Raw genomic sequence first — 10,944 nt, forward strand, 5'->3', positions numbered from 1 at the left:
CCTGCTGGGTGAGGCGTCAATTTCTTCTTCCTGCATGTTTTCGGCCCAAATCCTCTCAGCTTCCTCATTCCATCCTCCTCCCACAAAGATAAGGGTCTGCACCAGAAACCGCCTAGGCCCCGCCTTCTTGAGCTGGGGCCGAGTTCTGGGCTGCCCAGAGCTTGTGGCCAGACTGGGTTGGTTGGAGGCCTGCCATCCATCCACACCCTGCAAGTCTGCAATGTCAAAACGAGGCTTTAGGGGGCGGGGTCTTGAGCCCTTTTATTAGGCACCTCCACTCCTCTTCCCCTCAGAAGGCATGAAAGGTCTTTGTGGAAGATGGGTGTCTACCGCATCCGGGTGTCCACGGGGTCCTCGCTCTTCGCGGGCTCCAACAACCAGGTGCAGCTGTGGCTTGTGGGCCTGTATGGGGAAGCCGCGCTCGGGAAGCGCCTGAGGCCAGCGAGGGGCAAGGTGAGCTGCGGGAGCTGGTCCCCAGCCTGGAGGCGGGCACATTCCTGGTTAGAGAGGCACTGGGCAGAGTGAGGCTATCAGCAGGCGCTCAATAAATGTCTGGGCCCTCTGGCTTCCCTGGGATGGGGAGGATGCTTCTGCACACTCTCCTGCGCAGAGCTCTCTCTCTTTTTGCAGAGATCATGAAGGGGCTGTGTGTCTCTGGTTTCCTCGATTTTATTTCGAGAGAGGAGAGAGGAGAGAGGAGAGAGAGAGAGAGAGAGAGAGAGAGAGAGAGAGAGTGATTTTGTTCCACTAACTCATGCGTGGTTGAGTCTTGTATGTGTCCTGACCTGGGATGAGCCTGGAACTTTGGGGTGTCAGGACACGCTCTAACCAAAGGAGCTACCTGGTCTGGGAAGTTTCCTCCATTCTGAGATTCTATTTCAAACCTCTTCCACCGAGGCGGGGCATGGGGGGTGGGGGTGGGGGGAGGAGAGAAACTAAGAGCTGAATTTCCTGGCCCCTCCCCTCTCTCATCACATCTACCTGGTTCGCCCGGGCTCCTGTTACTTTTTCTTCCCCAATTCCCATCCCCACATTTCCGTTGCCCACCAGCTCTTTCCAGGACCCCCAGATCCGGATGTCTGTCCCACGGACGCCTCAAAGGAACCTGCCCAGGCGAGGTCCTCCCTTTCCCACCCCCACACCTCTCCGCTTTCCCCCACCCCACACCCCCCAGGGGTCCCGCCGGCGTCCTGCTCTGTTCGCCTCCAACCAAGAATCCAGCGCTGCCAATTCTGCCCCCTGGACATTCCGGCTTCCGGGTCAGGATGCCCGCCCGGCCCCCGGCCACCAGTGTCCGCGTGAACCTACATGCCCACCTCCAGCCTCTTCCCCTCCGGGCCGCTTCTTCTCCTGCCCTTCCAAGCCCTTCTGCAGCCAGATCGAGGTCTTTCAAATACACCCCCACCCCTAACACGCCCCTCCCCACAAACATTTGAATGGCTTCTGCCGGTTCTCAGGACCGAATTCTTGGCTTGCCCTTGGAGACTGTTCACCGTCTAGTCAAGCTCATCTCCCACGCGCTCCGTGCTCGGCTCCATGCCGCCTCTTCGTCGCTCTGCCTCCGCGCTCTCGCTTCCTCTCCCTGGCACGCATTTCCCCAACCTCCCCGCTCTCTCACTTTCCCTAATTAAACCCTCCACACCTAGAGTCTCCGCTCACAACGAGCGGAGGGGGCGCCGGGGTCTCTTGGCTGCAAATGTCTGGTCAACAGTGTATCTCCCCGCGCAACGGTGCGCTCGCCCGCGGCGGTGCCCAGCGCCCAGCTCAGCGCCCAGCGCCCAGCTCAGCGCCCAGCGCCCAGCTCAGCGCTCGGTAGGATCAGTGACTACAAGGGGGAAAGAGGGCAGGAAGGAGTGCATGTTCCCTCGTCCGCCTCACCCCGGGCTGAAGAACTCCACGGCCCATAATGGGGACATGGGAACACCTGGTCGGGGCGCCCCCTTTCTCTTTTTGGCTCCTTTGGCGCTGCTTCCCAGAGGCCCAGCAGAAGGGCCTGGGCGGGGAGCTGGGCTCAGTTCAGTCCCCCCTCCAGGCGATCGCCATGGATGCTGAGCCCCTTGTGTCGCCTGCAGGAGACGGAGTTCCAGGCGGACGTGAAGGAGTACCTGGGGCCGCTGCTGTTCATGAAAATTCGCAAAGAGCACTTCCCACTAGATGACGCCTGGTTCTGCAACTGGATCTCCGTGCAGGGCCCTGGGGCCGGAGGGGACGAGTTCAGGTTCCCGTGTTACCGCTGGGTGGCGGGCAGTGGAGTCCTGAGCCTCCCCGAGGGCACAGGTGAGCTCAGGGTGGGGTGTGAGGAGGCCTCTGGGGCCCAAGAGAAGCTGGGGCTGGAGGAGAGGAGAAGAGGGAACAGGGTGTGAGGGCGGGAAACAGAGGGCTGGGTCTTCTTTCCTTTTGGAAGAGGTGGTTGCTGGCATTGACAGGCAGGCTGGGAGGGGCGTGATGCTGAAGGGTCACCCCTCCCCCGCAAGGGTGGGCTGAGAGGCACCCCTGGCAGGGACCGGGGAGGGGGAGGAAGAGGCTCTCAGGAGTATGGGGCGCGGCTACAGTGTTTTGGCCAGGTCCAAGCCTCTGACTAACGAAAGGACAGGGTCCTCTCATTGCCAAGCGCAAGTCCCAGCTGGAGGGCAGGGCCCTCCCAGCACAATCATAGCCAATGGCTGTGGTTGTAAGCTTGAACCTATGGTCCAAACACGTGGCCCCACGTGCCTTGTGCTAGAGTTCAGGTGCATGTAGTTGAGTGCGGTTGGGACTCACGAGAATGCTGTAAACAATGTGATCACGCCCCTACTTTGCCTTGTGGCATTTGCTATAAAATAAAGACACGGCTCATGGGCGCTGGCGCTGTCTCTTCATCAGGGAGCAGCGTCCCATCAAGACCCAGCTTTCATTCTCTTGTCTGTCTTTCCTTAATCCTTTCACTCCCTCACTCAGTTTACCTTTGGCCTCAACACAGGAGAAGCCTCTTAGTCCATGCCCTTGTCCACACCCTCCTTCCTCCTCTAGGCTGCACGTTGGTAGAGGACCCTCAAGGCCTGTTCAAGAAACATAGGGAGGAGGAGTTGGAAGAGAGAAGGAAGCTGTACCGGTTAGCCTTACCCCGCCCTGAGCCCTCCTGACCTGGCAGTGAGTCCTGGCCCTTCCGGGCATCAAAGCCTGATTTCATTTCTGCACCACAGATGGGGTAGCTGGAAGGATGGGCTGATCCTGAATGTGGCTGCGGCCAATTTGGATGACCTCCCGCTAGATGAGAGGTTTCTGGAGGACAAAAGAATTGACTTTGAGACTTCATTGGTCGAGGGGTGAGAGCAGTGGGGGCTGGAGGAGAGGGAGGCATCCTGGTCCAGGGGCTCCTATGGACTGAACAGGGACAGGGCTAGATTAGCCCAAAGAGGGTGCTGATAGTTACAATGTGTGATTTTGAGACTAACTTTCAAACCCTTTGCCTACCCTTACCTGAAGGCTGGCCAAATTAGCCATCAAAGACTCTCTAAACATTCTTGCTTGCTGGAATGATCTGGATGACTTCAACAGGATCTTCTGGTGGGACCACAGCAAGCTGGCTGGTCAGTATCCCTATCCCAGTACTTCTCCCAGGACCCTTACCACCCAATCGAGGGAACCAGGGCTGGGAGACCTGAGGTCTGGGTCCCTCTGGTGGGCTGGGGGCAAGAGGGAATGGTTTGGTGGGGTTTAGAAGAACCAGGAGATCAGATCTCACAACCTGCTCCACAACTGCCACCCTCAGTGAAGGTGCGGGACTCCTGGAAGGAAGATGCCTTCTTTGGGTACCAGTTTCTCAATGGCGCCAACCCCATGCTGCTAAGGCGCTCCAGTCGCCTTCCTGCCCGCCTGGTGTTCCCTTCTGGGATGGAGGAGGTACAGGCCCAGCTGGAGCAGGAGCTGCAGGTATGGACATAATGGCCCAAAGGAGGCCACACAGTGAAATGGGAGTGTGGTCAGTGTTTATGCTGCTCTGGGCCCCACTATGAGCCCAATTTGCCCCCAGATGCAAGAGGGGATTCTACAGGGGAAATCTTGAGTGATCCTGGAGGTGTGCAACCGCATGGCCTTCCTCCTCGACTGAGAAAAGCATATTGTGGAGGAAGAGTGTGTGGTGGGTGATAGATGCAATCAAACTGAAGAAATAACTGGCCCTTGCTGCTAAGGATTTGGGGGAGTGTGTAGCAAGAGAATGAGATCAGGGGTGGGCTTATTAATCAGGAGTCAACAGGATCAATTGATGGGTTGTGCAGAGAAAATTCATGGATTATAGGGTGAGACAGACTTGGGTTTGAACCCTGGCTCTGCTGTTTATAAACTGTGTGACTTCAGGCAAGTTACCTATCCTCTTTTATCATGTTTCCTTTTTTTATAAACCTGGAGTTAATTCAAGTGCTTGTAAGACTTATGTGAAGCCATAGCATGTGATTCATTGTCTGTTACAAAGTAGGTGATGGGGATAAGTTAGTTTCTTTCTTGTTCTTCTTCCTTTGGCGAATCAGGGTGGGAAGAAGATGCCTTATACTGATAGCCCTCGCCCTCTGCCCCCATCCAGGGAGGCACGCTGTTTGAAGCCGACTTCTCCCTGCTGGATGGGATCAAGGCTAACGTCATCCTATGTAGCCAGCAATACCTGGCTGCCCCTCTGGTCATGCTCAAACTGCAGCCTGATGGGAAACTCTTGCCCATGGTCATCCAGGTGAGAGGATTTCTGCTCCCCTGTGGTTGGCCCTCTCAGCTCAGCCCTTCATGAAAATTCACTGAGGATTCACTTGTGCTAAAGCACTGGAAGTTGCAATGGGCAAAGGCAGAAAGGTGAGGTCTAGCTGGAGAGAGAGACTGGGAAAATCTAAATATGCTCCAGTACCGAGGAAGTACCTGAGGATGGAGATAGTGTGGGAGGGGTCATGGGAGGTGGGGTGGGCATGAGCCTTGGTGAAGGAGCAGGACCTCCTCCCAGGGAAAGATGGGTTGGGCAGAGATGGGGTGTGCAGAGTGTGAGAAGTTAGATTGTCAGTGGACAATTGGGCTGGCGTGCTGGGGAGTAGTGTGAGGTGAGAGGGCTCAGACTGTAGTGGGTGGTGGATGCCAAATCAAGGAGTATGAACACAGGAAGCTGGTGTAGGCTGTTGTGAAACATGCTAGATCCAGAGATTAGGGTGACATGTTACAACGATTGCCCAAGAGGGGGGTAATGGACTCAGTTGTGGGGAATAGCTGTGGGGGTGCAGAGGAAAGCTAGATGGGCATGCAGAGGAAAATTAAACTGGCCTGGAAAGAGAAAAGGAAGAGTTAGGCAAGACACCTGCAGAAATAGGACAAATAAAGAGAAAACGAGCTCAGGGGGGCTTTTGTCTGGGCAGTTATGAGGTAACTAGAGGCCAGATGCACAAAACTGTGCAAGAGTTGGCTTTTCTTCCCTCGGCTGCCGGCAGCGGCTCCCCTCTGTCACCAGGGACCCGGGCTTCCCTCCAGCCACCACCAGGCACCCAGGACCCGGGCTTCTCTTGCAGCCCCAGCTTCGTCTGGAAGGTCATCTGGAAGGACGTCTGGTCTAATTAGCATATTGTGATTTTATTATTATAGATGGGAGACACTCAAATTGTTACATCTGGCCAGTGACTAGCTGAGAACTGGAGACTTAATCAGCTGAATAGGGGTGGTGTTGAAAGATTAGAGAGAAGCTGAACTTTCTGAAAAAGTGTGGGATAAAGGAAGCAGAGGGTTTGAATCTTGTCCACACTGAGGGGAGTGAAAGGGCAAGTGGAGGCCAGGAAGTCAGTAGAAGAGGAGCTTGTATGGAAGGCCGGCAGAGCAGCTTGTACAATGTTACTGCACTGAGTGGTAGGAAAGTCAGGAGAAGGAATAGTGGCTGCTGGGAGGAGCAGCAGTGAGATGGAGAAAGCTAAGCAAATTTGGGGAAGAAGGGAGCGGTTAAATATGCAAAAGGGGGGGAATCTGCTGGGCACCTGGCCACTCATCCTCTTTTCCCCACACTCTATCCTCTCTCCAGCTCCAGTTGCCACGCACGGGATCCCCACCACCACCACTTTTCCTGCCCACGGACCCCCCGATGGCCTGGCTCTTGGCCAAATGCTGGGTCCGGAGCTCTGACTTCCAGCTTCACGAGCTTGTCTCTCATCTTCTGAGGGGACATTTGATGGCTGAGGTTATTGCTATGGCCACCATGAGATGCCTTCCATCGATACACCCTATCTTCAAGGTAATACCTTATCCCCTTCTCTCCTGCCTGCCTCTCTGCCCCATGGCACAGTCCCGCCTCTGAAGCCACCCTCTCTGTGGAATCTCAGGCTGTGGGGAAAAGCCAACCAATGAGAGACAAGGGAGCAAGAGAGTGAGGTGGCTTGCTCTGCATTTTCAACAGGGTGACATCACCTCCCAAGGAGGTGGAAATGATTCATTGGCAAGGTGGGGGGTGAGGGGGTAAGAGATCAGAAGTCTTACTCTTTTTATGTATAAAGCACAGATAGATGAACATACAGTATGTAGACAGTGCACACAAATGACTGAGGATTCCATCCCAAAAGGGAAGACCAAGCAAATAACATAGAAGACTTTTCCAGCCAGTTTTGACCTGTCCTAAAATAGTAACACACAGGCCAGTTAGACAGGCTCAGGTCCACAACAGTGGCCTGTATTTTTTTAAACAGACAATTTGAACTGAGTATTTACCCATTAACTTTTCTTCTTGGGCGCCTCCAATGGGGCAAGAACCATTCTTTTTTTATTTTTCTTTTCGTAAAATATTTTTATTGATTTCAGAGAGGAAGAGAGAGGGATAGAGAGATGGAAACATCAATGATGAGAGAGAATCATTGATCGGCTGCCTCCTGCACGCCCCCTACTGGGGATCGAGCCTACAACCCAGGCATGTGCCCTTGGCCGGAACTGAACCTAGGACCCTTCAGTCCATAGGCTGACGCTCTATCCACTGAGCCAAACCAGCTAGGGCACAAGAACCATTTTAGATGATTGTGGTAAGCCAGACAGAGGTCCTGATCTTTGGGGATTTTCATTTCCATTTCGGGCTACCAGACAATAAAGACTGTATTATGACAGATCAGCGGTGATAAGTACAATGCAGAGAATCCAAGCAGAGCGATGTGATGTGGAGTTCAGACTGAGTGGCCAGGAAAGGCTCCCTTGTTGAGATGACATAGAGAATGAGGCTCTGAGGAGCCGGCCTAGAGATGATCAAGGTGAACATTGTACTGGGCAGAGCTAACAGCTGAGAACAGTGCAACGATCCCAAGGCAGGAGCAAGCATGGCACGTTTGAAGAACGGAAAGGAGGTGAGTGTAATGGCCAAAAGGGAGAAGAGAGGAGAGGAAGTTCTGCAGGTAGGCGGGGTAGAGCATGCATTCCAATGGAGGCAATTAGACCCCTTCCAGGGAGTGAAAGTGGGCTCCAGAACCATGGAAAACTTCTAGGGTGCAAAAACTTAGAGTATTTTATGTATAAAGCACATATATACAGCTCTAGCTGGTTTGGCTCAATGGATAGAGTGTTGGCCTACACACTAAGGGGTCCCAGGTTCAATCAATTCTGCTTAAGGGCACATGTTGGGGTTGTGGGTTTGATCCCTAGTATGGGGCGTTCAGGAGGCAGCTGATCAATGATTCTTTCTCATCATTGATGTTTCTCTCTCTCCCTCTCCCAAGACAATAAAAAAATAAATAAAGGGCACACACATATATAGTACATAACAGATACAGTATAGTGTAGCATTACAATTTCCTGGGGGCGGGGAGAGGAAACACTATCTGAGAGGTTCTGTAGAGGAGTGATAATGAAAAAAGGTTGAGAAACATTGAATTTGAACAGTCTTATATGAAAAGAAAAGGAGAATTATCATACAGCCATAAGTCAATGGTTTGTGGAATGAATTACAATTTGACTGAACACTCTTGGTGTTGAGGGACCACCGAACTTCATGTCTCTGCTTTTCCTGAAGACTGGGCACCTTTCCTGTTCTTCGGCTTCAATTTCCTGCAGGGACTTGCCTCAGGTCTCCCCTGACTTGTCCTTCCCCTCTTTCTTCCTCCAGCTGATAATCCCCCACCTGCGTTACACCATGGAAATTAATGTGCGGGCCAGGAATGGGCTGGTCTCCGACATGGGCGTTTTTGACCAGGTATGAAGAGAGAAGGGGGCTCCTGGAGCTCATGCTCCCTCTGGTTCTGTCCTCTGGCAGGTGAAGTTGCCTGACCCTGCCCATCCTTGCTTCTCAGGTGGTGAGCACCGGTGGGGGAGGCCACGTGGAGCTGCTTAAGCGCGCTAGAGTCTCTTTAACCTATAGATCATTCTGTCCCCCTGATGACCTGACTGACCGGGGGCTTCTGGGAGTCAAGTCTTCTTACTATGCTCAGGATGCTCTGCGGCTCTGGGAAATCATGTATCGGTGAGGCAAGGGGAAGGCAGGGCTTGGGGGGAGGGTGGGCGGTCAGGGAGTGGCTTGAGAGAACAGGTGATCTGTGTTGGAGGGCTGGGTGCCCTGACCTGGCCATGTGGGCAAGGAGCAGAGGGCCTGGAGCTCCCTGTCAGCTTCAGCTCTCTTGGCCCAACCCCTTGGCTGACAGCTATGTGGAGGGAATTGTGAGTCTTTACTATAAGACGGACAAGGCGGTGAAAGAGGACCTTGAACTGCAGACCTGGTGTCGAGAGATCACTGAGATTGGCCTGCTAGGGGCCCAGGACCAAGGTGAGTTGAGTCCCTACCCTGAGACCTCCAGTGTGGAAGATTCCTCCTGGGAACATCCCCTGAACCCTCCCTGCTCCTATGAAACTCTCCAGAAGCATGTCCCACCCCTATTAAAATGCCCATGGCCTTTTCAGATTATTTTAAAATATATATATATATTTTATTGATTTTTTACAGAGAGGAAGGGAGAGAGATATAGAGTTAGAAACATTGATGAGAGAGAAACATCAATCAGCCGCCTTCCGCACATCTCCCACTGGGGATGTGCCCGCAACCAAGGTACATGCCCTTGATCAGAATCGAACCTGGGACCTTTCAGTCCACAGGCCAACGCTCTATCCACTGAGCCAAACCGGTTTAGGCACGTTTCAGATTCTTATGCAAGAAGAATCCCTCTAGGTCCCAGATGCAGTGGGACCAGTGGTTGCTTATAAATGCTTAACAACTGGCTCTCTGAAACAAACAAACAAACAAACAAACAAAACACCCTGGTTTGTAGCATTTGCACATTTCCTTGGTGTCAATATTTTCACCGTAGCTCCCGTTGTGATGTCAACCAGCTTGCTACATACCTGAACATTTAACATAACTGACACGTGTGAGCCAGTGTGAGCCATACCAGTACCCCACTGAGTAGGGCCCTCCCAGGAGATGTCCCCGTTTCTCCCACCACAACTCATGCTCATGTCAGTTCCCTCAATAGTTCCTCAGAGTCCTTGACACCCTTTCTTCCCTCTCTTATTCTCTCTGCTCAGCCTCTCTGTTCCTGGCCTCCCAGCTTCTAACTCTCCTTGCCTCTTGCAGGATTTCCCATGTCCTTAGAGTCCCGGGACCAGCTTTGCCACTTTGTCACCATGTGCATATTCACCTCCACTGGTCAGCACTCCTCCGTCCACCTGGGCCAGGTACTTGTTATACGGTGGGGGGGCAGTGGGCATTTGCACCTGGAGTCGGGGCGGGGGGTGGGGAGTTGTGTGCAGGTGGCTAAGGGGTTTTTATGCTTAGCAGACTTTGATTCTGGATTTCTGCCCCTTCTTAGCTGGACTGGTATGCTTGGGTCCCTAATGCACCCTGCACAATGCGGCAGCCCCCACCGACCACCAAGGATGTGACACTGGAGACGGTGATGGCAACACTGCCCAACTTTCATCAGGCTTCTCTCCAGATGTCCATTACCTGGCAACTGGGCAGACGTCAGCCCATTAGTGTGAGAGCCGGGTGGCCTGGTCCCTGAGGAAGGGGGCAGCTGTGGGGAGGTGTGGCGCTCCAACCTGGGGTTCATAAGGCTCTCAGCTGCTTTTTTCTCTCCATCTCAGGTGGCTCTGGGCCAGCATGAGGAGGAGTATTTTTCAGGCCCTGAGCCCAAAGCTGTGCTGAAGAAGTTCAGGGAGGAGCTGGCTGCTCTGGATAAGGAAATTGAGGTCCGGAATGCAAAGCTCTATATGCCCTACGAGTACCTGCGACCCAGCAGAGTGGAAAACAGTGTGGCCATATGAGCACCCCCGGCCTGTGGTTGTCTCAGCATCTCTTCCCCCAACCCACAGCCCCATCCCTTAGAGCTTTCATCCCCAGCCAGGCCCCTTTCTATCTGTACCCTCCCTAGAGAATTCCTTTTGCTTTGTGTGCGCCCACAGTGAACACATTGTACTCTAGACCCACCACCTAGGGGTCTCCTTTCCCTTTATTCCTCCCTCTTTTCCTATTGTCCTCCCTTCCTCCCTCATCACTGGGTTCTCCCATAGGGCAGATAGTAGTCACATTTCTATAAATGGTTTCACTGGACGAGGCAATAATACATATTACTCCACATCCTCATAATTTTGAGTTTAACGATAAAAAAAGATATTTTAGACTAGTGAAAGAAATGAAATTAGATAAAACTATCCTAAATCAAACATTGGCCAAAGAATCTACAGTACGTCCTTTTAACTCGGTGGGATTTAACACGTCCTGAAGCCAGACACAACACAGGGCAGACCATGGACATGGCAGTTCTCAAGATTTTCACTTTGTGGTTCACTTAGAAAACGATACGTGGAAGTAAAGTGGTTAAACCCAAGAAGCTGCTCCCAGCTGGAGTGATTTGGCCTTGGGGCTTCAGTCTGAGGGGTCCATACTTATAACCCATTTGCAGTTCACCAGCTGGGAGGCTCAAATAAAAATAATGAACTGGAAAGATAGTAAAAATCTCATGGTTATTTTAATGAGGGACAACA

At 52.8% G+C, this 10,944-nt stretch overlaps 1 protein-coding gene across 1 annotated transcript; it reads left to right on the plus strand.

The window, feature by feature from the left end:
* Positions 1-318: 318 nt before the first annotated feature.
* LOC102427827 (arachidonate 15-lipoxygenase-like) lies at positions 319-10,944 on the plus strand. The gene is made up of 14 exons (XM_006105854.3): positions 319-453; positions 2,073-2,277; positions 3,010-3,091; positions 3,183-3,305; positions 3,466-3,569; positions 3,752-3,912; positions 4,562-4,705; positions 6,020-6,229; positions 8,075-8,161; positions 8,259-8,428; positions 8,607-8,728; positions 9,533-9,633; positions 9,768-9,935; positions 10,045-10,944. The coding sequence occupies exons 1-14, from the start codon at positions 319-321 to the stop codon at positions 10,222-10,224; spliced, it is 1,992 nt and encodes a 663-aa protein (XP_006105916.1). The 3' UTR covers positions 10,225-10,944.

The sequence above is a fragment of the Myotis lucifugus genome, unplaced genomic scaffold, assembly GCF_000147115.1.
Source record: "Myotis lucifugus unplaced genomic scaffold, Myoluc2.0 scaffold_729, whole genome shotgun sequence".
In the NCBI taxonomy this organism is placed as follows: Eukaryota; Metazoa; Chordata; class Mammalia; order Chiroptera; family Vespertilionidae; genus Myotis; species Myotis lucifugus.

What these genes read in the sequence shown, in the direction of transcription:
- LOC102427827 (XM_006105854.3), top strand. Translation starts at nt 319, where the DNA reads ATGGGTGTCTACCGCATCCGGGTGTCCACGGGGTCCTCGCTCTTCGCG. An exon ending in CTCTGGGAAATCATGTATCG is followed by an intron (nt 8,429 to 8,606) that starts GTGAGGCAAGGG and finishes CTTGGCTGACAG; the next exon opens with CTATGTGGAGGGAATTGTGA. An exon ending in GCTAGGGGCCCAGGACCAAG is followed by an intron (nt 8,729 to 9,532) that starts GTGAGTTGAGTC and finishes TGCCTCTTGCAG; the next exon opens with GATTTCCCATGTCCTTAGAG.